Source organism: Salmo salar, chromosome 03 (assembly GCF_965601325.2).
Source record: "Salmo salar chromosome 03, fSalSal1, whole genome shotgun sequence".
NCBI lineage: Eukaryota > Metazoa > Chordata > Actinopteri > Salmoniformes > Salmonidae > Salmo > Salmo salar.
Genome location: NC_138293.1, coordinates 75,534,093 through 75,561,405, shown reverse-complemented (window position 1 = coordinate 75,561,405; position 27,313 = coordinate 75,534,093). Strand labels below are relative to the sequence as shown.

General features: G+C 45.8%; 1 protein-coding gene across 1 annotated transcript; it reads left to right on the top strand.

The window, feature by feature from the left end:
* The first annotated feature begins 583 nt into the window (after window positions 1-583).
* On the top strand, window positions 584-26,429 carry LOC106601594 (neurexophilin-1). Its single transcript, XM_014193917.3, has 2 exons — window positions 584-1,148; window positions 20,810-26,429. Exons 1-2 carry the CDS (start codon window positions 1,095-1,097, stop codon window positions 21,575-21,577), a joined length of 822 nt encoding a protein of 273 aa, XP_014049392.1. The 5' UTR covers window positions 584-1,094; the 3' UTR covers window positions 21,578-26,429.
* The last annotated feature ends 884 nt before the right edge of the window (window positions 26,430-27,313 follow it).

Genomic DNA, 27,313 nt, shown 5'->3' with positions numbered 1-27,313 from the left:
TTTTTATTAATCACACAGCACCGGGTGACGCACGTGTGCTCTCCAGGCTCACTGTGTACATCAATAAGCTTCAACAAGGCTGTAGATTGACTAGACACCCTGCAGGAAACTACATCAGGGCCAAACAAGCTGCTCACAGTGTTCCTGTGTCCATCCGAATGAAAAGGGATCAATTCAGCTTTGGGACTGGCATAACAAAGTCAGAACCGGCCCTAACCAAAAAGGTCAGTTCCTGTCCTTCAGATGTCAATGAGGAAAACGTTATGTATGCCCCATGTGTGTTGGCATTGGTTAACACTGAAATGTGACTGTGACATGGTCATGGTCACCACCTGTTGCACACAGCAGGTGAACCACAATGGTCAGGGACAGTCTGTTAGTCTACAGAAGATCATATAAAAGTTTATTCCAATCACTTGCATCAATAGCTTAATTCCCTAAATGGATTTCCAAACAGCAGCCATCATTATCATACATAATGACATGCTTGGTTCCACTGACATAATGTGTGCAAACGTGCAAACCAGTCAATTAGTTTGGTAGAACCACTGTGGGTTAGACTATATTCTGCTTGACTGCTGATGAGAAATAGTGTGAGGGGATGAAAGAGAGATAGTTGGGGGCACACGCATGAGGGGCAGGGGGAGAGAGACTGTTGAAACGTCAATGCCAGTATACGATTCCTTGTCAGTCCACACACGCTGATATGAGCAACGCCAAGGATTCCATTCATCAACTAGGCTTCACCGCCGTGGATATACGCTGATACAGCCGAAAAGATATGATCTACTTCATTCTCACTCATTCTCACCCCACTGTTGCAGGTTGAGCAGGAATTGCATACACAATTTTTCGTGGATGGTAATGCGGTACATTCTCATGGATTTCCAATGTTGTAGTGATTGGACTCAAACCCGGGAAAAGTAAAAGGACAGGGCGTGTTGAAGGTGCCCAGGTGTAGCAACTGAGCCTGCGTTGGACATGGGACCGTATCTTAGCTTTGGGGAATACAGTACGGAAGGAATAGCGTCTTCGTGAAGGAAAGCTGACTTCGGGCTGAAGCGGGAATCTGAGGCACTGCGCGCGGCAGAAAAATGCGTTCCAACCACGGCTTTATCTTGCTTCTCCTTAACGGAACAGCGTGCTTGGTAAGCAAGAAGGGGCGGCGGTGCCCAGCAGTGTAAAAAAGTTACACCAGTCATATGTGTGTCTGTGTCCATAGTTCCATGTCCATTCACCCCCGTCGTTACTAGTCTACCTCTTCCTTCAGACATGTGCCACTCATTTGTTTCGCGAAAAGTGAAGGGAATTAACCGTGCGTACGGTGTCGCACGAGCTACTGGACCCGACAATGTTCCCTCTCCCAGGGCAGAGACCCGCGTGAGTGGGTACGCTGTGAGCGGTTGCCATGGATAGCATGCTGCGCCACGGACAACGGTCCCGTACATTAAGTGTGCCTCGAATCTCCAAATTGGAGTTCCTCGGTTGAAGCGTATTCTATCCATTGATGAAGTTATTTGTTGATGGACAACGAAAGGGGACTTTCTTTGACCGATCATTACTATATGTTATTAAAAAAAAAAAGTTAACTTAATAACGGTACAAAGGCGAGACGAATAGGCTACCAGACATGAGACACAGTGCAACGTGTCCCCCATACAGGTAATGTCTGGTCAATATTTTAATGTTTCATTGTGCAAGGTTAAGTAAAAAAAAAAAAGAAGGAATTTCTATAATTTTTTATTGACCACTAGCTGATTATTGCAGGCAACACAATTCGACGTTAGTGCACTGTAGTCTATGCCATTTCATGTACCACATTGTGCAACCCGGTGTATACTCAATCAAAATTATGTTGTGATTAATGATCTGCAATTACCACAGGATTTAGAGTCCTGGTAAATTAAACGCTTTTAATGAGATAAACAAGAATAACATCACGATGAAACTAAGTGCCTTATTGGGCATGTTTATTGACCATGTTGTGTGCACAATTTTAGCCTGGACTTTAATATTCTAAACAAATTTACGTCATCATGCTTTACATGTATATCTATATATAGAGCAACAATCTAATTTGGCAAATTTAGAGGCAAATTGTAGCATCAAGAACAAAAACTGAATGACGTAGGCTAAATTCAAGTGTTGTCGCAAGGTTGCTTCTTTGATGTGTTGTGTTCTGTTGTGACACCTTTATGTCAGAGCGGCCGACCTTGTGGCTTTGTAAAGGCACACACACTGAATAACCTTGGGCGCTTCTGACTGAACAAGGACTGTAGTCTACAGGTGAATTGTAGGCTATAATAAAGTATTCAAAGAGTTATTACCGACTGGGCGCAGATGTCAGTTCAACGTCTAGTTATCGTTGAGTTGGCAACTAATGTAAAGTCAAGGTGAAATCAACAAAACATGTCACCATGTCATTGGATTTAGGTTAAAAGTTAGGTGAAAAAGACGAAATCCCCTTATGTTGATTATTTTTTTCAAATCCAATCAGTTTTCCACATTAATTCAATGTCATCACATTGATTTATTTGATTGAAATGGCGTGGAAACAAGTTGATTAAACCAGTTTTTGCCCACTGGGTAGTTGCCTAATCCAGGATTGTAAGCACAACAAATTCGTAAAATATAGTAAGAATTGGATTCTTAACATATCATACGATTTGTAAAAAATTATTAAAAAAAATATTGCAGGATGTAACCACAGAGTTTCTAAACCCAGAGGTGCAACATCGCAAGACTTCCTGGGAACACTTGCGAAACAAACCAAGCAGAGCAGGCTGGGGTTTGAGAAGACAGCGAGAGAAGTGACATTTATTTTCTTGACATCTAAAGGCACAACCTGGAATCGAGCCAACGTCTTAAGTAGTTGAACATATTATTACTCCAACCTCGTGAAAGTGACAAACTGACACCTTTTCATTTTCCTCAAAACCAACATTATATGGAAGCACTGCCTTTGATTTGACGGCCAGCACATCGCAGTTCCCCTTAGACCCAGTGACTTGTTTCAGCCCACTCGCCAACGTCACCATGACATCGCCTATAAGTGTGATCAGGGATTTCTATTGGAGAAGCAGTTTCTGCCTACATACTGTACTGTCTTTGATGTAACATATTACACGAAATGGATGACTTGGTACACAATTTGATGAGGAAGTACACAAAAAACGGGGACAACTTTTTGCTCGAGCACCACTTTCAAAACTGCTGGCTGAAATTATACAAAAGTTTGAGAGTGCATCTTAAAGTAGGTAACCTATTTTAAATAAAGACATAGGACACTGTTTAGCCTACGTGAAATTAAAATGAGATTATGGATAATTCAAAATAAAAGTCATCATTAGGCCAAATGTACCACCGTCTCAAAATTATTTTTTTTCATTGATTGAACATTTGCACGTCTTACAAAGGATTTGGGTTGTAAAGACATATTATTAATAGATGACATTGGCCCTATTACTTGACAAATTGAATAAATGTTCCCCTTCCATTTCCTCCCATCTAAGAGAGAGATTTTAAGAGTCGGAGAGCATGTTTACGCTTCAAGGTGTATGTTCACACATGCTTGCCACATACTCTCAAACGCAGCAGGATTGCACTAATGATGTAATTAATTGGAGTGCAGTTTCTATCAATATTCTACCATGTTTCCTATCTAAAAACTGTGGCGCATCACATCTCTCAGCAGGGAATCTTGGGTAATTCATTAGCAGCATGACATTGATAAATTATAGAGCAATTAATACATTATCCAACTTATTACACAATAGAGCTCAGATGAATAATGATAGACCATGCATTTATATTCAAATTCAGCTGATTGTACTATTGTACCACCCCACTCAATATCAGTGTGTAGCCTTTGTCTCTAGGGTGTATAAACCCACTCTGTCTGGATGGAAATAAGGTTATTAATACACTATCAACACGAAGAAAGCAACAATGATGTGATGGATTTAGCGTCTCAAATGTTAATTACTATGCCATGCATTGGTTGATATGAATAATATAAACAGTCTTAGTCGGAGTGCTTTGAAATTGACTGCTATGCTGAGAAATTATAGTATGTTTTTGGCGAGGGTTTAGCAATTTTTCATTCTATGACATGCAGCTCAGAGATTGGATTCATTTGTTTTTAATGGACTAAATGGCTCGAGCATTCAGTGTTATACAGTCAAGAGCTTATTACAACTAATTTGTTTGTTAAATGTTTATAGTAGGGCTATTAACCCAACACTAGTCTCATAGCCATACCATTAGATCCTTACAGTAAGACAGGCAATATCAGGGGTTATTGTGCTTTCTCCAGGTTCACACGCACACACACACACAGATCGAGAGAGAAAGAGAAAGACAGAGCGAGAGACAGGTAAGGGGAGTCTGGCTCCTAGCATATCCACTGTGTGCCATGTGCCCATGCTCATAATGACCGGGCTTACAAAAGGGCTGAATAAGGAAGAGAGTGCAGAAAGGGAGAGTTAGCAGTCAAATACAGGGTGAGGGACAGCCTAGTGTGAATAGGATAGAAAAAGACAAGGAGAGAAATGTGTAGAACAGCATACAACGAGAACAGAGAGTGTGGAGAGAGACAAAATTAAATGAAAGAGTTGGGGGAGAGAAAGACGGAGGGAAGGAGAAGGATTGAAATGGCTAGAGCATAGAATAGATGGAGGAGTAACAGTAGTAATAATAATAATGCATTTTCTTTGGCAGACGCCTTTCAGGACAGTCAAGGACATCTTCCGTTAACAGTAGGTCTACATCAAATCAAGTGTAACAATCAATGTGCAATTTAAAATCAAAGGACCAGACAAAACAGGACAAATAAAATGAGGAGGGAGGGCTTGGGTAGAGGATATAAACCCAGTTTAGGGTAAGGGTTTGGGTTTAGGGGGTCGGGTTGGGAATAGGCAAAGGGACGGGTTTAGGTTAAGGGTTTGGAGGGGACACATGGATACTGAGAAGGGGTGTAGGACAGAGTCAATCATAGACTACAGGCTACAGGTTATAGGCTTCCTATGAAGAGGTGTGTTTTGAGGAGGTTTTTGAATGAGATGACTGTGGCTTCATGTTGTACAGTGAGGGAAAAAAGTATTTGATCCCCTGCTGATTTTGTACGTTTACCCACTGACAAAGAAATGATCAGTCTATAATTTTAATGGTAGGTTTATTTGAACAGTGAGAGACAGAATAACAACAACAAAATCCAGAAAAACCCATGTCAAAAATGTTATAAATTGATTTGCATTTTAATGAGGGAAATAAGTATTTGACCCCCCTCTCAATCAGAAAGATTTCTGGCTCCCAGGTGTCTTTTATATAGGTAATGAGCTGAGATTAGGAGCACACTTTTAAAGGGAAGCAATCAATCAATCAGATTCCAAACTCTCCACCATGGCCAAGACCAAAGAGCTCTCCAAGGATGTCAGGGACAAGATTGTAGACCTACACAAGGCTGGAATGGGCTACAAGACCATCGCCAAGCAGCTTGGTGAGAAGGTGACAACAGTTGGTGCGATTATTCGCAAATGGAAGAAACACAAAATAACTGTCAATCTCCCTCGGCCTGGGGCTCCATGCAAGAGTTCACCTCGTGGAGTTGCAATGATCATGAGAACGGTGAGGAATCGCCCAGAACTACACGGGAGGATCTTGTCAATGATCTCAAGGTAGCTGGGACCATAGTCACCAAGAAAACAATTGGTAACACACTACGCCGTGAAGGACTGAAATCCTGCAGTGCCCAAAAGGTCCCCCTGCTCAAGAAAGCGCATATACATGCCCCTCTGAAGTTTGCCAATGAACATCTGAATGATTCAGAGGACAACTGGGTGAAAGTGTTGTGGTCAGATGAGACCAAAATGGAGCTCTTTGGCATCAACTCAACTCGCCGAGGAATGCTGCCTATGACCCCAAGAACACCATCCCCACCGTCAAACATGGAGGTGGAAACATTATGCTTTGGGGGTGTTTTTCTGCTAAGGGGACAGGACAACTTCACTGCATCAAAGGGACGATGGACGGGGCCATGTACCGTCAAATCTTGGGTGAGAACCTCCTTCCCTCAGCCAGGGCATTGAAAATGGGTCATGGATGGGTATTCCAGCATGACAATGACCCAAAACACACGGCCAAGGCAACAAAGGAGTGGCTCAAGAAGAAGCACAATAAGGTCCTGGAGTGGCCTAGCCAGTCTCCAGACCTTAATCCCATAGAAAATCTGTGGAGGGAGCTGAATGTTCGAGTTGCCAAACATCAGCCTCGAAACCTTAATGACTTGGAGAAGATCTGCAAAGAGGAGTGGGACAAAATCCCTCCTGAGATGTGTGCAAACCTGGTGGCCAACTACAAGAAACGTCTGACCTCTGATTGCCAACAAGGGTTTTTCCACCAAGTACTAAGTCATGTTTGCAGAGGGGTCAAATACTTATTTCCCTCATTAAAATGCAAATCATTTTATAGCATTTTTGACATGCGTTTTTCTGGATTTTTTTTGTTTTTCTGTCTCTCACTGTTCAAATAAACCTACCATTAAAATTATAGACTGATCATTTCTTTGTCAGTGGGCAAACGTACAAAATCAGCAGGGGATCAAATACTTTTTCCCCCTCACTGTATGTGTGGGCATAGTGCATTCCAGAGCCTGGGTGCTGAGCAGTTGAATGCCCGGGCACCCATGGTGGAGAGGCAGAATGAGAAGGATGTGTTCAGTCGATCTGGTGCGGGTGAGGATTCTGGCAGTTTAGTTCTGGACCAGCTGGAATCTGTTGGTGAGTTTGGTGAGGATACCAGGGAGGAGAGTGTTGCAGTAGTCCAGTCGAGAGGTGATGAAGGCATGGATAAGGGTTTCAGTGCAGTAGTATGCAAGTGATAAGAAGTGAATTGTCCTGGTAAAACTAAGACAATACTGTATATTACACATTCACAATCTCGCTTTCTCACTCACGCACGCACACACACACCACACACACACACACACACACACCACAGGGACGCGTGAGGGGTTATTTGCCATGGAGCACTGGTCTGAAATTTGCATTGTAACCTTCAACAGCAGGGATCACCAGGGATGAAGGAGCTCTGCTCTCACACACACGCATTCAGTGAGCTCACACTCTACCCAGTTTTGGAGAGGCAGGCATGTATTGAACAAGGACTTCTATAGGCTAGAAGCCTCAGGTTCTCAGAGACCTTGAGAGGTTGCACATGTCCTCCACAGATTGTCACCCACTATACATACAGTAGTTGTCAGAGAGCATGATTTCCAATGTATTAACTATAGTTTTACAATTCTATGTTTAAGGGGAAATGAAATGGGAACAACAGAGAGGAGCCATAGGCCAACAGAGGTGTGTGGAATATTCGCCCAGTAAGAGATCTGAGGTGCTGTCCAAGGATCTGAAGAGGCTCTCAACTTTCGTGGGTTTTAGCATTAGTTGCGCTCCCTTTCCATGGTGCTGAAAATGTCTTCTATGTTCCCGTGTAAGTTGTGATTCCTGTCCATGGTGCTGAAACATCAGTGTGATGTCTTAAGTATTACCTGGGGCTTCTCCCAATGAAGTTACGCTGCAGACAGCACTCTGATCTACACAGATCTATGTTTTCTGGTTATAGGCCGGGCATCTGCAGCTACATGACTGATCTATGTTTATACAGCTATGTGTTGTATGAGCTTTATGTATATGTTGAGCATCAGGGTCTGTTCTCACTGATCTGTTTTTACTCCAGCCTTTCTACCCCTGTCCACTATGAAGTCTATAGGACCATTACATAGCTGACATCTAGTTGCCAGTGCAATTTTAGGTGTTTGTATATATATATTAAACAGAGCGTCTTTCCACAGCGTGTTGTGTTATTTAAGGTTAAGAGACTGGCTGAAGGTCATTTTAACCACATGCAGCTCTTTTCCCTCGTTTGTCTTGTCAGAAAGTCTTTGAGTCATCTTTCTTAGATACCCAGCCCTCCCTTCACGGTCAGTGACCTTGTCCACCCAGATTCATCCCTCACTAAGCAGGACAACACCAGCCATGCTCCCCCTGTACAACAACAATACATCCAAAGCATTCCAAACTGAGACAGAGAGACACAGACTGTACATGGCCACACAAATATGGTACAATACAGCAATGCTGTATCATCACAAACACATTAGATGACTGCCAATGCAAAGCTGTGCGTTATAGTCCTAGTGCCTCTCTGTCTTGCTGTCTCCAGGTTCAAGCACATCCGCAAACAGCATCAATCAGTCACAAACAGTACAGTTATACTATGGCCTCACAAACATAGATAAGCTATAGCCATATCTCTGTCGCTCATTTTTTGTATTGATTGTTTTGTTTAACCTTTATCTATCCAGGTTTCATTGAGATCAAAACTATTTTACAAGACGGACCAGGTCCAAGACAAGAGCAGGCAGGGTCACGGTCTAACAAGAGGTTACAGACATTAAAACACCTCCCTGTGGACAATGGATTCTTATTGTACTTCAATAATTTCTCCAACAGACAAGAGCTAGACAGACACACTAAAGTGAATGAGAGGAGCTTTAGAGAAGAGGCATAGAAAAGGGCTAGTGGTGTTATTATGGACAGGCTGTCACATCCTGCTCGGGTTATAAAACAGCTTGAGTTATGCGCAGGCATGGCATGGATGACCCTAGAGGTGCGCCATTCTCCTGCCCACCCAGCGAGTACCCCAGCACTGGGCCTCAGGCCGCCCTCAGCCCCCCAGGCCCTCAGCATCCCCAGATGCCTGCCTGCCTGACTGACATACAGCAGTAGAGAGAGGCATGATGGGTAAAGGGAGATTGTGCTCTGTGACACATCACCAGACAGACACAAAGCTGCCTGTCCACAGACAGAAAACACTTTTCTGCACAAGCGCAATTGTCAAATCAAATTTTACAGATGTAGACCTTACTGTGAAATTCTTACTTACAAGCCCTTAACCAACAATGCAGTTTGAAGAAAATAAGAGTTAAGAAAATATTTACCTAATAAACAAAAGTAAAAAAAGGAACACAATAAAATAACAAAGGCTATATACAGGGGGTACCGGTACCAAGTCACTGTCAAACGCTCCCTAAAACACTTCTGCGAGCAGGCCTTTCTAATCGACCTGGCCCGGGTATCCTGGAAGGATATTGACCTCATCCCGTCAGTCGAGGATTCCTGGTCCTTCTTTAAAAGTAATTTCCTCACCATCTTAAATAACCATGCCCATTTAAAAAAATGTAGAACTAAGAACAGATATAGCCCTTGGTTCACTCCAGACCTGACTGCTCTTGACCAGCACAAAAACATCCTGTGGCGGACTGCAATAGCATCGAATAGTCCCCGCGATATGCAACTGTTCAGGGAAGTCAGGAACCAATACACGCAGTCAGTCAGGAAAGCAAAGGCTAGCTTTGTCACGTTCGTTGTACGAAGGAGACCAACTGTGAAACTATGCAAGAAATACAAATGAACTACTAAACAAAACAACAAACCGTGACGAAGAGGTGCAACATACACTAACTCAAAATATAATCTCCCACAAACCCAGGAGGGGAAAACAACTATTTAAATATGATCCCCAATTAGAGACAACGATGACCAGCTGCCTCTAATTGGAGGTCATCCCCCCAAAAAACAGCATAGAAAAACAGAAACTAGAACCACACAACATAGAAAATTTAAACTAGACAAAACCCCGTCACGCCCTGACCTACTCTACCATAGAAAATAAAAGCTTTCTATGGTCATGACGTGACAAGCTTTTTCAAACAGAAATTTGCATCCTGTAGCTCTAACTCCAAAAGGTTTTGGGACACCGTAAAGTCCATGGAAAATAAGAGTACCTCCTCCCAGCTGCTCACTGCACTAAGGCTAGGTAACATGGTCACCACCGATAAATCCATGATAATCGAAAATGTCAATATGCATTTCTCTACGGCTGGCCATGCTTTCCTCCTGGCTACCCCAATCCCGGCCAACAGCTCCCCCCGCAGCTACTGTAACCCCAGTCATTATGAGCATGAGCCTCCCCAGCTTCTCCTTAACCCAATTCCAGATAGCAGATGTTCTGAAAGAACTGCAAAACCTGGACCCGTACAAAATCAGCTGGGCTAGACAATCTGGACCCTCTCTTTCTAAAATTATCCGCTGCCATTGTTGCAAACCCTATTACCAGTCTGTTCAACCTCTCTTTCGTATCGCCCGAGATCCCTAAAGATTGGAAAGTTGCCGCGGTCATCCCCCTCTTCAAAGGGGGTGACACTCTAGACCCAAACTGTTAGACCTATATCCATCCTGCCCTGCCTCTCTAAAGTCTTCAAAAGCCAAGTTAATAAACAGATCACTGACCATTTCGAATCCCACCATACCTTCTCCGCTATGCAATCCGGTTTCCGAGCTGGTCACGGGTGCACCTCAGCCACTCTCAAGGTCCTTAATGATATCATAACCACCATCGATAAAAGACAGTACTGTGCAGCCATCTTCATCGAACTGGCCAAGGCCTTCGACTCTGTCAATCACCGTATTCTTATCGGCAGACTCAATAGCCTTGGTTTCTCAAATGACTGCCTCGCCTGGTTCAGCAACTACATCTCAGATAGAGTTCAGTGTGTCAAATCGGAGGGCCTGTTGTCCGGACCTCTGGCAGTCTCTATGGGGGTACCACAGGGTTAAATTCTCGGGCCGACGCTTTTCTCTGTATATATCAATGATGTCGCTCTTGCTGCAGGGGATTCCCTGCTCCACAATAAAAAATAAAAATGTGCGGGGGTACAGGTTAGTTGAGGTAGTTGAAGTAATATGTACATGCAGGTAGGGCTAACGTAACTATGCATAGGTAGCGAGTAGCAGCAGTATAAAGGGAGGAGGATGAAGGTCAATTCAAATAGTCCGGGTAGCCATTTGATTCATTGTTCAGCAGTCTTATGTTTTAGGGGTAGAAGTGGTTAAGGAGCCTTTTGGACCAAGACTTGGCGTTCCGGTACCGCTTGCCGTGCAGTAGCAGAGAGAACAGTCTATGACTAGGGTGGCTTGAGTCTTAGACAATTTTTTGGGCCTTCCTCTGACACTGCCTAGTATATAGGTCGTGGATGGCAGGAAGCTTGGGCCCTGTGATGTACTGAGTCATATGCACTACCCGCTGTAGTGCCTTACTGTCGGATGCTGAGCAGTTACCATACCAGGCCGGTCAGGAGGTTCTCGATTGTGCAGCTGTAGATCTTTTTGAGGATCTGGGACCCATGCCAAATCTTTTCAGTCTCCTGAGGGGGAATAGGTGTTGTCATGCCCTCTTCACTGTGTTTGGAAAATAATAATTTGTTGGTGATGAACTTGAAGCTCTCGACCCGCTCTACTACAGCCCCATTGATGTAAATGGGGGATTGTTCAGCCCTCCTTTTCCTGTAGTCCATGATCAGCTTCTTTGTCTTGCTCATGTTAAGGAAGAGGTTATTGTCCTGGCACAACACTGCCAGGTCTCTGCCCTCCTCCCTATAGGCTGTCTCATCGTTGTCGGTGATCAGGCCTACCACCGCTGTGTTGTCAGATAACTTAATGATGGTGTTGTTCTTGGCCACGCAGTCGTGGGTGAACAGGGAGTACAGGAGGGGACTAAGAATGCACCCTTAAGGGGCCCCCGTGTTGAGGATCAGCGTAGCACGTGTTGTTGCCTATCCTTACCACCTGGGGGTGGCCCGTCAGGAAGTCCAGGATCTAGTTGTGGAAGGAGGTGTTTAGTCCCAGGGTCCTTACATTAGTGATGAGCTTTGTGGGTGCTATGGTGTTGAACGCTGAGCTGTAGTCAATTAACAGCATTCTCACATAGGTGTTCCTTTTGCCCAGTTGGGAAAGGGCAGTGTGGAGTGCAATTGAGATTGCGTCATCTGTGGATCTGTTGGGGCGGTATGCGAATTGGAGTGGGTCTAGGGTATCTGGGATGATGGTGTTGATGTGAGTCATGACCTGCCTTTCAAGCACTTCATGGCTACAGACGTGAGTCATTTAGGCAGGTTACCTTAGTGTTCTTGGGCCTTGTGAATGTTGATTTGTTTAAAGGTCTTACTCACATCGGCTACGGAGAGCGTAATCACACAGTTGTCTGAAACAGCTGGTGCCCTCATGTATGCTTCAGTGTTATTTTCCTTAAAGCGAGCATAAATTGCATATAGCCTGTCTGGTAGGCTCGCGTCACTGGGCAGCTCGCAGCTGGGTTTCCCATTGTAGTCCATAATAGTTTGCAAGCCCTGCCACATCCAACGTTCACAGAGCCGGTGTAGTAGGATTCAATCTTAGTCCTGTATTGACCATTTGCCTGTTTGATGGTTCGTCAGAGGGCGTAGCGGGATTTCTTATAAGTGTCCTGCTCCTTGAAAGCAGCAGCTCTAGCCTTTAGCTCGGTGCGAATGTTGCCTGTAATCCATGGCTTCAGGTTGGGATATGTACGTACGGTCATTGTGGGGACGACATGATCAATGCACTTATTGATGAAGCCGGTGAGTGAGGTGGTATACTCCTCAATGCCATCGGATGAATCCCAGAATATATATATTTTTTTAAACAAAGCAAGTCAGTTAAAAACAAATGTGTATTTACAATGACGGCCTACCCAAACAAAGCTGGCCCAATTGTGCGCCGCCCCATGGGACTCCCAATCATGGCCGGTCGTGATACAGTCCAGAATCGAACCAGGATCTGTAGTGATGCCTCTAGCACTGAGATGCAGTGCCTTAGACTGCTGCGCCACTCGGGAGCCAACATATACCAGTCTGTGCTAGCAAAACAGTCCTGTAGCTTAGCATCCGCATTATCTGACCACTTCCATATTGAGCGAGTCATTGGTACTTCCTGCTTCAGTTTTTGTGAGTAAGCAGGAATCAGTAGGATAGAATTATGGTCAGATTTGCCAAATGGATGACGAGGGGGAGCTTTGAAAGGGTCTCTGTGCATGGAGTAAAGGTGGTCTAGAGTTGTTTTTCCACTGGTTGCACATGTGACATGCTGGTAGAAATGAGGTAAAACGGATTTAAGTTTGCCTGCATTAAAGTCCCCAGGTCACTAGGGGCACTGCTTCTGGATGAGCATTTTCTTGTTTGCTTATGGCCTTATACAGCTCGTTGAGTGCGGTCTTAGTGCCAGCATCGGTTTGTGGTGGTAAATAGACAGCTACGAAAATATAGATGAAAACTCTTGGTAGATAGTGTGGTCTACAGCATATCATGATGTACTCTACCTCAGGTGAGCAAAACCTAGAGACTTCCTCAATAGTAGACCGCGCACGAGCTGTTATTGACAAATTGACACAGACCCTCACCCCTCGTCTTACCGGAGGTAACTGTCTTGCCGATGCACGAACACCCATCCAACTCTATATTATCCATGTCGTCATTCAGCCAATTCGGTGAAACAAAATATATTACAGTTTTTAATGTCCCATTGGTAGGATAGTCTCAAACAGAGCTCATTCAGTTTATTCTCCAGTGATTGCACGTTGGCCAATAGGACGGATGGTAGAGCCGGGTTACCCACTCGCCAACGAATTCTCACAAGGCACCCGGATCTGCGGCCCCTGTATCTCCGTCTCCTCTTCATGCGAATGACGGGGATTTGGGCCTGGTCTGGGAGCAGCAGTATATCCTTCATGTCAGACTCATTAAAGAAAAAAAATCTTTGTCCAGTTCGAGGTGAGTAATCGCTGTTCTGATATCCAGAAGCTCCTTTCGGTCATAAGAGACGGTAGCAGAAACATTATGTACAAAAATAAGTTACAAGCAACGTGAAAAAACGCACAAAATAGCACAATTGGTTAGGAGCCTGTAAAACAGCAGCCATCCCCACCGGCACCATTGTGTGGCACGGATGACCCTAGAGATACGCCTTTCTCCTGCCCAACCAGTTGTGTCATTCTCCTCTGAAACACTGGGGGCACATAGAAATAAAGGGCCTTGGATGAATTGTGCTAGAGAATATGTTACAGTATGTGTCTGTCAGGAATTGTTTGAACCACACAACAATAATATACAATGGTTGTAAAAGGCTCTGCATGGTCAATCCGACGTCTGCTGTGACCGTACAGCATTTATTGCGATGGGGCCTCCGCAGAAGTCAGATCAAACATTCGTGCTCTCAAATTTTTTAACAATACGGATGGCTTTGTATAGCTCCACATTGACATTATTGGTTGACAGAAGGTTGGGGCGGGAGGTCCTGTATAAACACAAACTCACTTCCTTGACAACTTCCTTCACAACAGCTCTGCTGTCAACCAATCATGTCAATGCGGAGCTATACAGAGCCCTCTGCATTGTTAAAAAAATTGAGAGCACGCGGCAATGCGGTACAGAGCTTGATTTGGTCTCTGCATGCCTCTGGATACTCTGCAATTGCGTCACACCCTCCATACGAAGCCTCCGACCACATTTTCAGATCAAGCATAAATTGGCTTTAAGTTATAAATTGGCTCTAAATCCATAGAATTATAAGTAATTTCACCTTTGATTATTAGGAAGGAAGCGTCACACAATTTCATTCCTCTGAGAATGCTAGCCACTCGAGAGCTTCCTATTTGTGCTGAATATACTTTTATTTATGTAAATAAATATTTATGTAAACAGCTTTAAAGAGCGGACGGTGGCAGAACTCCTTTTTACCGGAAATAGAAGCAGGTTTATTTGAAGAGGGGACATCTGTCACCATCTGCTACTACAAAGAGACCACTAGTGATATCCTCCTGATGATGCAGTGGGCTATGGGTCCCATGCTGACCTCACCAGGCTGTGACGGGGGCTCCTGGTGACATCATCAGGGGGTGATGGGGCTTCTGCTGACCTCACCAGTCTGTGACGGGCTGTTTGGTTACAGTAGAGAGGGAGAAAAGACACACAAGTATCTACCCACTCCAACAACCAGCTGACTTAGGGGCCTCCAGGGTGTAGTCCCGAGATGTTGAAGTGATCTGAAGGACTGGAGTACTATATGTCTCCAAGGGTAGTGCTCTGCTCTGGAAGGGTTTACTGTTCTAGAACAGACTGAGTTTGTACTGTAGCTTAAAGGAGATGTATGATGTAGGTTGGAGCCATGACAATGTCGATGGAGATGTCCACACTGTTGATGTTTGTGTTGGTACTATAACCAGACACAAAAACCAGATAGTATTAACTATATCCACTGATATGACCTCAAATGAAAGTTAAGCCCAGTATTCCACAGTGCATCACCACAGAAAGAGTGTTAGAGAGAGTTGGAGGGAGGGAGGGAGGGAGGGAGGGAGGGAGGGAGGGAGGGAGGGAGGGAGGGAGGGAGAGAGAGAGAGAGAGAGAGGGAGGGAGGGAGGGAGTCCAGTCCCCTCTCAGGTCCTCTCAGACAGGTGGGCATATACAGTAGCAGAACTCTGCTTTAATCAGTTCTATCCCATCAACCCCTGCTCTCGCTCTCCTCCTGCTATCCTGCTCCAGCACCGCACTCCACTCAGCCGCCTTGTCGATATCTTATAATGTACAAATTTGATAGCCAATTCAGAGCAAGGTCTCTTCCTCAGCATACTAAATGAAGCTGCAGGTCCAGTGGGATGGTAGAACTGAACTTGTCCAAAATGAGTAAGGAGCTCAAAACATAGAGAAAGAGGCTGAATGTAGTGAGTTCATCCACCCAGCATAGAGCTGAATGTAGTGAGTTCATCCACCCAGCGCAGAGCTGAATGTAGTGAGTTCATCCACCTAGCGCAGAGCTGAATGTAGTGAGTTCATCCACCCAGCGCAGAGTTGAATTTAGTGAGTTCATCCACCCAGCGCAGAGCTGAATTTAGTGAGTTCATCCACCCAGCGCAGAGCTGAATTTAGTGAGTTCATCCACCCAGCGCAGAGCTGAATGTAGTGAGTTCATCCACCCAGCGCAGAGCTGAATTTAGTGAGTTCATCCACCCAGCGCAGAGCTGAATTTAGTGAATTCATCCACCCAGCGCAGAGCTGAATTTAGTGAGTTCATCCACCCAGCGCAGAGCTGAATTTAGTGAGTTCATCCACCCAGCGCAGAGCTGAATGTAGTGAGTTCATCCACCCAGCGCAGAGCTGAATGTAGTGAGTTCATCCACCCAGCGCAGAGCTGAATTTAGTGAGTTCATCCACCCAGCGCAGAGTTGAATTTAGTGAGTTCATCCACCCAGCGCAGAGCTGAATTTAGTGAGTTCATCCACCCAGCGCAGAGCTGAATTTAGTGAGTTCATCCACCCAGCGCAGAGCTGAATGTAGTGAGTTCATCCACCCAGCGCAGAGCTGAATTTAGTGAGTTCATCCACCCAGCGCAGAGCTGAATTTAGTGAATTCATCCACCCAGCGCAGAGCTGAATTTAGTGAGTTCATCCACCCAGCGCAGAGCTGAATTTAGTGAGTTCATCCACCCAGCGCAGAGCTGAATGTAGTGAGTTCATCCACCCAGCGCAGAGCTGAATGTAGTGAGTTCATCCACCCAGCGCAGAGCTGAATTTAGTGAGTTCATCCACCCAGCGCAGAGCTGAATTTAGTGAGTTCATCCACCCAGCGCAGAGCTGAATTTAGTGAGTTCATCCACCCAGCGCAGAGCTGAATTTAGTGAGTTCATCCACCCAGCGCAGAGCTGAATTTAGTGAGTTCATCCACCCAGCGCAGAGCTGAATTTAGTGAGTTCATCCACCCAGCGCAGAGCTAAGCTCCGGTGATCCCCTTGAAGCTGACGTAAATTATTAATTAAGAGTCAAACGCCTTGTTTCTTGTGAAATTACCTTTCCCTCCCCCGGCCCTCCCGTCCACGCTAGCCAGTGGAATAATTAGTTATAAGGGCACAGCCGCTCTCCGATTTTAATCATGTAACAGAAGGAGAATATTCCTACAGTGAACACATTAGGTCTGGAGTTTGGTGGGAGGGAAAAAACCCACAAAGCGTCGGTGAACACTCTGGAAATATGAGCAGGCGCTTGAGCCTTTAATTAAAAATGTATGTCATATTAGAGATGAAGATTTCAACTCAACAGCCAGAGGAAAATTGAGAGCTTATTGAAGCCATCTGCTGCCCAGGAGAAGGATGTGCTGTAAAAACACCTGCTGTGTGCCTCTATATGATCAAATACCATATACACCGTCTCTATACACGTGGATATTGATGAGAAGACACATCTGAATAGGTAAAACTCTCTATTTTCAGTAGCAGTATTTCTCTAGTTGACACCATGGTCTCTCATCACCACCTGAGCACTGGGACAGAACAGAACAGTTAGTTCAGAGATTTGAGCTAACTTTCTCCATAATCTCTGTTCTGGCTTTTAGCAACGGTGTGCTGTGACGCCAGGGGAACGGGAGGGTAAAATGGTGTAACTGTCACTTTAATAGTCTGAATATTTCCTGTGGAGCTGGTGGGCTCTTGTTGATCATTTCCTCCCTCTCATCCTCTCCCGTTCCTCTACCCCCTGCCGCGAGAGAGGCCCCAGGCCTGTACTCACTAACGCTTAATGCGTCACAATTACCACAGTGATGGAGCCTGCAGACCCCCCACATTCCCTCCAACCATTTCACAGACTCACACATGACAGACAGACGACAAAATCACCCCCCGCCAACAACCCTAGACTCTGACCTGATTGAACCTTCGCCCTCATTTCAGCTTTGTGTAGCTCAGATCGGCTGATAAGCACTCTTTATGAAGCTTCATAAGTACTTTGAAACCTAACACCAACATTGTTCCTCGGATTACACCTCAGCCTAATACAGCTGCTGTTAAACAGGTCTATTCATCTTCTTCAAACTGCTGTGCCGTGCTATGTCAGTCTTATACAGCACTATTCAGCCTCATAGCATGTGTTTCCATCTTTCACTTCAGACATCCGTCAACATAAGCAGGCCAGTGCATAACCTTCAGCACGGTGACTCACTCTACAGAAGCGTTCCTTCAAGCCGTTAACCATCTGCTCTAAAGCGAGGGGGATCTCATCCTCATTGTTTTATTACCCCAGTAATCATCCATGAAGCCCGTTCTGACATGTCTCCCACACTGACGCTGTGCACTTCAATCGTTTGTTCTACAGCAGCACTCTCTCTTCCCTAACCTCTAACACACACGTCCTTTCTCACCCCGAATGCTCTGTTTACATATTCAGCTCCTTAAACGAACACATCTCATGCAAGTTATGGCTCAGTGAGATTGTATTATAGAGTGGGCAATGTCTTTGTTGTTCAGCTCTTCTCCTTGCCGCCACTGCCTGTCTGAGTCACTGAATCACTGAGTGTCTGGGAAATGAGCTCAATGTAAACACAAGAGACAGAGTGTCATAAAGATTCATGCAGTGGCACATTCCACACAACCCTGGAGGGCACTGTGATGGCCACCACTGAGACTCTGCAGTGCCACCTAGGGAGACTGGCAGACAGGCAGCGTGCTGCTCTTTGCCCACCAGACACTGTCCCATGAAGGGAGAGGGGTCAAACCCAAAGTGGCACATCATTCAGGGACAAGGGGGAATAGTGTATTTGCAATCACAGTCACAGCGCCTGGCACACACTCGCAGGCAAGAGAAGGCTTCTGAATAGATTAAAATCAATATGTCTTCTGCTCCATGTTTTTTATTCATTATTAATGAAGCCAAGGAGGAATTCTCAGGGACGCTATCAGAAATGTCAAATAATATCACATTTTAGCCAACAGGGTTCCTTGTCAGGCTGATGTGTTTGTGTCTGAATGAGGGTCAGCTCTCTGTGGGAAACATGGGAGACAGTGTTGACTGTGGCCCAGCCCAGGTAAACAGACCAGGGGTGTGTAGTGTTGACTATGGCCCAGCCCAGGTAAACAGACCAGGGGTGTGTAGTGTTGACTGTGGCCCAGCCCAGGTAACCAGACCAGGGGTGTGTAGTGTTGACTGTAGCCCAGCCCAGGTAAACAGACCAGGGGTGTGTAGTGTTGACTGTGGCCCAGCCCAGGTAAACAGACCAGGGGTGTGTAGTGTTGACTGTGGCCCAGCCCAGGTAAACAGACCAGGGGTGTGTAGTGTTGACTGTGGCCCAGCCCAGGTAACCAGACCAGGGGTGTGTAGTGTTGACTGTGGCCCAGCCCAGGTAAACAGACCAGGAGTGTGTAGTGTTGACTGTGGCCCAGCCCAGGTAACCAGACCAGGGGTGTGTAGTGTTGACTGTAGCCCAGCCCAGGTAAACAGACCAGGGGTGTGTAGTGTTGACTGTGGCCCAGCCCAGGTAACCAGACCAGGGGTGTGTAGTGTTGACTGTAGCCCAGCCCAGGTAACCAGACCAGGGGTGTGTAGTGTTGACTGTGGCCCAGCCCAGGTACCCAGACCAGGGGTGTGTAGTGTTGACTGTGGCCCAGCCCAGGTAACTCAAACAGCCCTAGAGGGACCAGACAGAAAGGCTGAGGTCTGGGGACTTCTCATCTCCTCCAGAGTCTGAGTCCATAGCTAGACCATAACACAACAACATCAGTAGGGAATCCTCTACAGACTGCTGCAATGCAAGTTGTTATGAAAGGAAATACATGTTTTAGAGCGACAGAAAATCAATATTACAAGACTGTCTAAAATGCAAGAGAACAAATCTGAGTGAGCCTGTAGAAATCTGTATAAAATGGAGTAAGAATGAGTAAAACTTCATAATCCTGACTAAGCCCGTATAAGGAAGCCCTGACACTCAAAACAGTGGATGGATCAGAGCACAGACAGAGCAGCATGCATTATGAATCACTGTATAACAGTGGGATCACTGGGGAAAAACCCTGCGCTGGCTGGCTGGCTGGCTGGCTGGCTGGCTGGCTGGCTGGCTGGCTGGCTGGCTGGCTGGCTGGCTGGCGAGAGAGAGAATGCACACAAACACACTTATGCCTCGCTAATAGGGTACTGTCCACACACATTCCGGCAACCATCCATTGCATAATGACACTAACACAAACAGAGGAACGGCGACACAGACAGACTCCTATCCTCTCCACGGTTAGATCAAAAGCACAGAAGAGCACTCTGGGCTCCCACAGCCGACAGTGCCTACCTGTTAATAGATCATTACCATCTAATAATTACCCATTACAGCCTGCTCTCACACACACTCACACACACCACAAAGCCACGGCTGAGCCCAGCACGACTATCTTATCTCTCGCTCTCCTTTCTCCTCACTCACTGTTAACATCTGACAGCTTTGTGTGTGTGCCAATACAGATTTTTTAATTAAAACGTAAAAAACCTTAATTGCACATCAAGGTTTATTCGCCTGCCCCTCCTCCAACCCCACACCGAAGGCACCGAAGCAATAATTGTTTCTCCACTCAGGCCTGCACTATGGGGCTTAAATCTCTACCTTCATCCCCCCAGGCCTCTCAAGTAGCTGAAGGTATAGGAGTCGATTTCTATTTCATCTGCTGCCTGGGGAGCAATATAGCTTCTCTGAAAACCAGACATTAAGGTATATCTGTTCTCAACCTGAATAGACACCAGAATGTAACAGAAGCAACATATATACCTGCATACTCAAACATTCATTTAGAAAATACAACATTGATAGAATGTTACAGTTGATACCTATAGCACCAGGAGCTAAATTAAGTATCGATTACATCTTTCATTCCTTTTCTGTCCTTGTTTCTTACTCCCTTGATAATAACTCCACTTTCCCCTTTTTTCTCCTCTTTCCATCTCTCTTTTCTCTCTCTCACTTGCCCTTTCACCCTTTTTCTCTCACACACCCTCTCCCCCTTTCCCTCTCTCTCACTCTCTCAAACACACACACACTCTCCCCCTCTCTCACTCTCTCTTTTTCTCATTCTCTCTCTCCATATCCCTCTATCTCCAGCTGGCCCTGGGTCAAGAAGATGACTCTCCAAGCCCCAAGAGCTCCTCAGCAGACGGATCGTCCTCTAAGACAGTGGGTCTCCTGGGGAGTCAGACTCCCCTTTCCCCCCTCAGTCGCTGGATGCTCCAGAGTAAAAGTCGGGCAGCCAATGCCACCTCCCTGGAGCTGCCCTACCGCTCACCCATTCCCTTCTCCAAGCAGGAGTTCTGGGAGATGCTGGGTAGTGACCTGATGAAGCCAGACACCTCCTCTTCCTCCCGCGTCAAACGCCGGCCCATCGTCAAGACGGGCAAGTTCAAGAAGATGTTTGGCTGGGGAGACTTTTACTCTAATATCAAGACGGTGCGCCTAAACCTGCTGATTACCGGCAAGATCGTAGACCATGGCAACGGAACGTTCAGCGTCTACTTCCGCCACAACTCCACGGGCCAGGGCAACATCTCAGTCAGCCTGGTGCCGCCGGTCAAGGCGGTGGAGTTTGACCTGGAGCGCCAGAGCGTGGTCTACCCCAAGGACTCTAAGATCTTCAACTGCCGCGTGGACTATGAGAAGGTGGACCGCAGCAAGCGCACGTCGCTGTGCAACTACGACCCGTCCAAGACCTGCTTCCAGGAGCAGACACAGAGCCATGTCTCCTGGATCTGTTCCAAGCCCTTCAAGGTCATCTGTATCTACATCTCCTTCTACAGTACAGACTACCGCCTGGTCCAGAAGGTCTGCCCGGACTACAACTACCACAATGAGATGCCCTACCTGCCCTCGGGCTAGAGGGGGACACACAGGAGGGCGAGAGGAGGGACGAGGGGAGGAGTGATTCTGTAGGGTGAGGGGCCACCAGATTGAGCTGGATTAAACTTTTTATGTAATTTGCTGCAACACCTCACCAGACAACCCCTCGCTGTAGCCAGACTACTGTACCCTGTAAAAACATATATATGCAAAAAATACAGTATGCACACAGTGAGGCATTGATATTTAGAGTGCTGTCATGAAGCATTCATCGACAGGAACAGTAGTAACTAGCACACACAACATCATCACACACGTTTACCTCAACTCAAACCTCTAATCTCGCTACCTACTTTGCTAAATACAGAAAACACCTACGAATGTTTTCGTGAACTACTGCACACTGTCATTCAGGTGAGGTAGCATTCTCCTTTCAAAAGGACATCTTCCATTTGTTTCTGTATGGACCCTTCCTCCAATCTTTCCCAATGCTCCCATATCCCACCCCAACCCTCTCTCTCCCCACCCCTATGTCATCCCGATAGGCTATCCCAGCCCAATCCTCTCTCTCCCCACCCCTATGTCATCCCGATAGCCTATCCCACCCCAACCCTCTCTCTCCCAACCCCTATGTCATCCCGATAGGCTATCCCAGCCCAATCCTCTCTCTCCCCACCCCTATGTCATCCCGATAGCCTATCCCACCCCAATCCTCTCTCTCCCCACCCCTATGTCATCCCGATAGGCTATCCCAGCCCACCCCTATGTCATCCCGATAGGCTATCCCAGCCCACCCCTATGTCATCCCGATAGGCTATCCCAGCCCACCCCTATGTCATCCCGATAGGCTATCCCAGCCCACCCCTATGTCATCCTGATAGGCTATCCCACCCCACCCCTATGTCATCCTGATAGGCTATCCCACCCCACCCCTAAGTCATCCTGATAGGCTGTCCCACCCCACCCCTATGTCATCCTGATAGGCTGTCCCACCCAATGTTTATTCTAAAGGTATGACATTCTATCAATCATCTCTCTCTCCCTGAATTATGTAACCTCTATGTTATAGACAAGAGAGATTGAGAGAGAGAGTGTGAAAGAAAGAAAGAAAGAAAGAAAGAAAGAAAGAAAGAAAGAAAGAAAGAAAGAAAGAAAGAAAGAAAGAAAGAAAGAAAGAAAGAAAGAAAGAAAGAAAGAAAGAAAGAAAGAAAGAAAGAAAGAAAGAAAGAAAGAACGAAAGAAAGAAAGAAAGGAGAGAGCAAAGAGAGAGAGCAAAGAAAGAAAGCAAAAGCAATCGCCAGACAAAAATATGGGACAGGGCTTAAGTTCAACGTGAGAGAAATAACTTGATTCTGCATAGAGATAGGCACTTGCCTCTCCACACATGATAGAGAGGGAGGGGGAGAGAGAGAGAGTGAGCACGAATGTGGGAGAGGGAAAGGGGGAGAAATGAGAGATTCAGAGAGCTCTTTTAATTAAAGTGGAGGAAAGAGAAGGAGATGTAGATGTAGAGTATTCAGCTCCTTCTATTGTCCCCTCTGTATGAAAAAGATTACATTTTGTTGCAGTCAGGATTCCTGATTTCAAGCTTTGATAACTTCGGCTGTGTGTGGGAGATTTCTCTTTCCTGACAAACGCCGTGTGTTCACTAAAGTCTGATCGTTATCTGGAATAAATTAAAATAAAACTAATTAAGGCTTCACCGAGAGAGGGCGAAATGTATTCCTGGAAATCAAGTTAGGATTATTAGGATGCGAGCGAGGAGCACAGTGAGGGGTATAGTGGATAGTTGTGTTATGGCTCCCTGACCCAGCAGCTTAGCCTTCAGTTAACAGCTATCTCATCAAGATGAATAGCCACTGGCTGGCTGAACTCATGTCCATTTCACAAACAGCAACACTAGACAAAATACTTTATTTATCTAATTTAGGGACAACTGATTCTGTCCTGACAATATGGGCTGTTTGGAAATGGACTCATAGCACCTATATAGACTACGTAATGATTTCCTGACTATGTATTTTCCAATGGCAGGTGTCATACTTTGAACACTGAATGCATAATATATGGTATTACTAATGTATTTGTAAAAAGGAAAAACCTCAATGTAACAGAAGTGATTAAACCCCATGGCCTTTGGCACTGCTGTGCTCTGATTGGTCTGGAGAGAGCTTAGTGGGGTTTCTGTAGCACTGAGGCCTGGGAGGCCAGTGTGTGACTTGGATCAGGAACCACTCACTATAAAGTCCTCCTCCTGTGGGGGGTATGGGAGCATCACGTCAGGTAGAGATGGAGCGATGTGACTGTGGGGAGAATAGAAGAGAGAGACAGAATCAAAGAGAGAAAGGCTCACTCACAAGGCTATATATGGGAAGTACTGTAAGTGAGATCTGAACATAAAAGTGTTTGGGTGTTTCATTTAATGTTAAAGAGGGGAGTAGCTCCTGTCTTTATGAGGCCATAACCACAACATCTCTGTTAGGCTGCTGCCGTTGCTGCTTCTCTCAGGCTGCCTCTCTCAGGCTGCCTCTCTCAGGCTGCCTCTCTCTGCTGCCGTTGCTGCTTCTCTCAGGCTGCCTCTCTCAGGCTGCCTCTCTCAGGCTGCCTCTCTCTGCTGCCGTTGCTGCTTCTCTCAGGCTGCCTCTCTCAGGCTGCCTCTCTCTGCTGCCGTTGCTGCTTCTCTCAGGCTGCCTCTCTCAGGCTGCCTCTCTCAGGCTGCCTCTCTCTGCTGCCGTTGCTGCCTCTCTCAGGCTGCCTCTCTCATGCTGCCTCTCTCAGACTGACTGTCTCTGCTGCTGCTAGAACAGCCCTGCAGGGTCCAGCAGGGAACTTTAACCACTAACATCACAAAGACTAAATTATCTTTTAAGATATTACTGTCTATTCAGACGCATAAACCCCAGTCTACACTTCAGACCCCTGATGCTTACTGATGATTTGGTTTTCCTCTGAGCAAATGTTTTACTTGAAAAGACAATATGCAGTGGTTTGGCTGTGGTGGTTCTCCCTCGTTCAGATGATGTTTGTAAAATAGATCTGTCTGGTTTATCACTAGTGTCACAGTCAATCCTCACTAGTCACACCTGCTGTGTTTAAATGCACACTAATAATCTGCTATTAGTCAGAATTAAATGAGTCTGAATTAAACAAGTAAACACCCGTATTAGACAAGAAGAGTCCAGTAATCCGAATGAGCTAATTTCAAGTGAAACGAGTGTACAATACTCCTTTCCTAAACAATTTGTTTGGGATTTATTAAGTCAGTATTTGGCATGTAAACATTACATTCAGAGTACGGTTGTTTGCATGACAGCTTTCTAGTGAATATTTGCAATTGTTAAGAGGCGGTTTTGGACCTCTTAGGAACAAATTAAACATGAAAGGAAGCGATTGAAGTAAAAGAAAATGATGTAACGCTCTGCATTAGTTGTTAGTGCTTGCTACCTTTAGGGAAAATGTGCCTCATGCAACCATCAATGGAATATCAATATACAGTAGTAAGCATGCAAACAGTCTAGACAGTATTCAGAACATATTAGAGTCCAAGTGCAGTTTATTTGTTTGTTTATTGGGATCCCCATTAGCTTTTGCAGAAGCAGCAGCTACTCTTCCTGGGGTCCACAGAGTTCATCTGAATACCCAGATACTCCAACAGAATTGTGCATGTAAGCATAGTACCTTCTCTGTCTCATAGTAAACTGATGCAAGTAGTGCCTGGCAAGACCCTGTCGCTCTCAGAGTTGGCATGCAGGGAAGTATAGCCTCATGTCGCAGTTTGTAATGTTGGGATTTACCAACTAGTGTGTGGAAGTCTGCCTTAGGACTAAACTCATCCCACTCCTCTTCCTACTCCTCTCTGCCCATCTGGGCTCTCTTTTCCCCTACCCATAACATGCCCTCCTATCCTCTCTGTGTCTCTCCTCTCACTGTGACCTGGCCAGCTCCCCTAACCTCCATGCCCCCATGTTCCTGTGTCGGGGCTACCTCCACTGCCCTGGCGTTGAACTCCACTGTGGGCAGGACCTCATCCATCTCTCTTTCTCTCCCTCTATCCCCGCCCGCCAGAGTCCAGCTCGGAGCTCATCTGGCTAATCTCTCGGCTTAACAGTGAGGCCAACTGAACCCTCACAGTGAGAACACACACACACGCCGGCGCAAACACACACACATCGCAGTGCTACAGAGACCTGAACGAAGAAGATTATGTAGACACACAGGCTGGTATGGGTGCTCCTGCTCCTATTTTACCTCAGCCTCCTTCCAATCTGTCAGATTAAAGACAAGAAGACTTCCTGGAAAGCAGGCTTAGGCCTAGAGGTGTGCCAACCTGCCTAACCTACTGACACCCCACTCACCTCTATCCCTCCACCCCTCCACCAGCCCTGTAGCAGAACATCTGGATAACACATCTGGACACACCTTTCAGAGGAGACATGGAGTAAAACGCCTTGAGGTGGAGCCCCACCCCCTCCTGCCAACTAGAAAACTAACAGAGACACTGCTGGACTGTTATGACTGCTGGGTCACATGTACCGCCTCTCTACCTTCCTCAGTCCCTCGCTCCAATCCTCACCCCATCCTCGCAAATTAACAGCAATATATCACTGAGACTCCACCGTGCCCCTCTATGGCTGCTCAAACAGAGGGTGCTGCTGGTTGGAAGAAGAGATAATGTTGCTGTAGGATGGGCAGTGTTGTTATGGTGACAGTCTTATCGTTGTCCAATGGAGTGCCAACAGACTTGTGGACAGTTGGCCTTCCATAGGCCACAGGGCAATGCTTGTCCTCTCAGCACACAATAGAAACAGAACTGACCGTCAGATATATATACACATATACACATATACAAACTACAAGTTCTCCGACCTAAATAAAGTTGTATTTAATGTGGGTCATGCCGTGGAGTTGTCTGTTTTATCTTTTCACATTCTTTTGTTTCAGTGTCATGTTGATGATATAGTGTAAGGATGATATGATGGCATTAATTGTGGTTTCCAACATTCAAAAAATCAATAAAGTACACGAAAGAACTTATTACTTCAATTGTAGAGAAACAGGCTCCAGTCTTATATCTTGTTTCGCTTGACAAAATCACTGGGAGCCAGAACGTGTCAATGTCGATGAAATCTTTATTTTGTCTAATTTGCATATACTCATATTGTGCGCCAACGGCAAAGAAAAGATGTGACAATGTGTGCTAATGGCCCTTACAGAGACACGAAAAAGAGCGAGAGAAAGAGGAAAGAGAAATAAACTAGAGAAAAGGGGGTAAAGTTTCAACTAGGATAATGCATGCAACTCCTTTAATGAGCCTCTCCTTTCCTTCTTTCTTTCTTTCTTTCTTTCCCCCCCATTTGTGACTTTTCTCTCTCCTTCATTTTGGGAATGTAATTGACATTAAATCCGTTCGGCTTCTTAATTAAATCCCAGACAACTGTTAACGAGGAGATGAGTTCCAACATTCAGCTTACTACATCCCTTTAAACAAGATCGATTACGGCATGGCTGGCGGCGAAGCCCCTCTCCTCCATCCCCCTCTCCTCCATCTCCTCATCCCTCTGCCAACGCCCCCTTGTTTCCATAAAAGCGCCGCCTGCCTCAGGGTAACCTTGCTGGAGATGAAAGAAAAGGGAAAAAGTCAACAAGATAGAAGAATAGAAATGTAATTTGGAAGCCAGGGTTCTTGTGAATGTGAAATCTATATAACAGCAATGTAGTGGCTGACACACAGGGAGAGAGGAAGCTGGTAGTGGTGAAGGAGAGTGAATAGAGTTT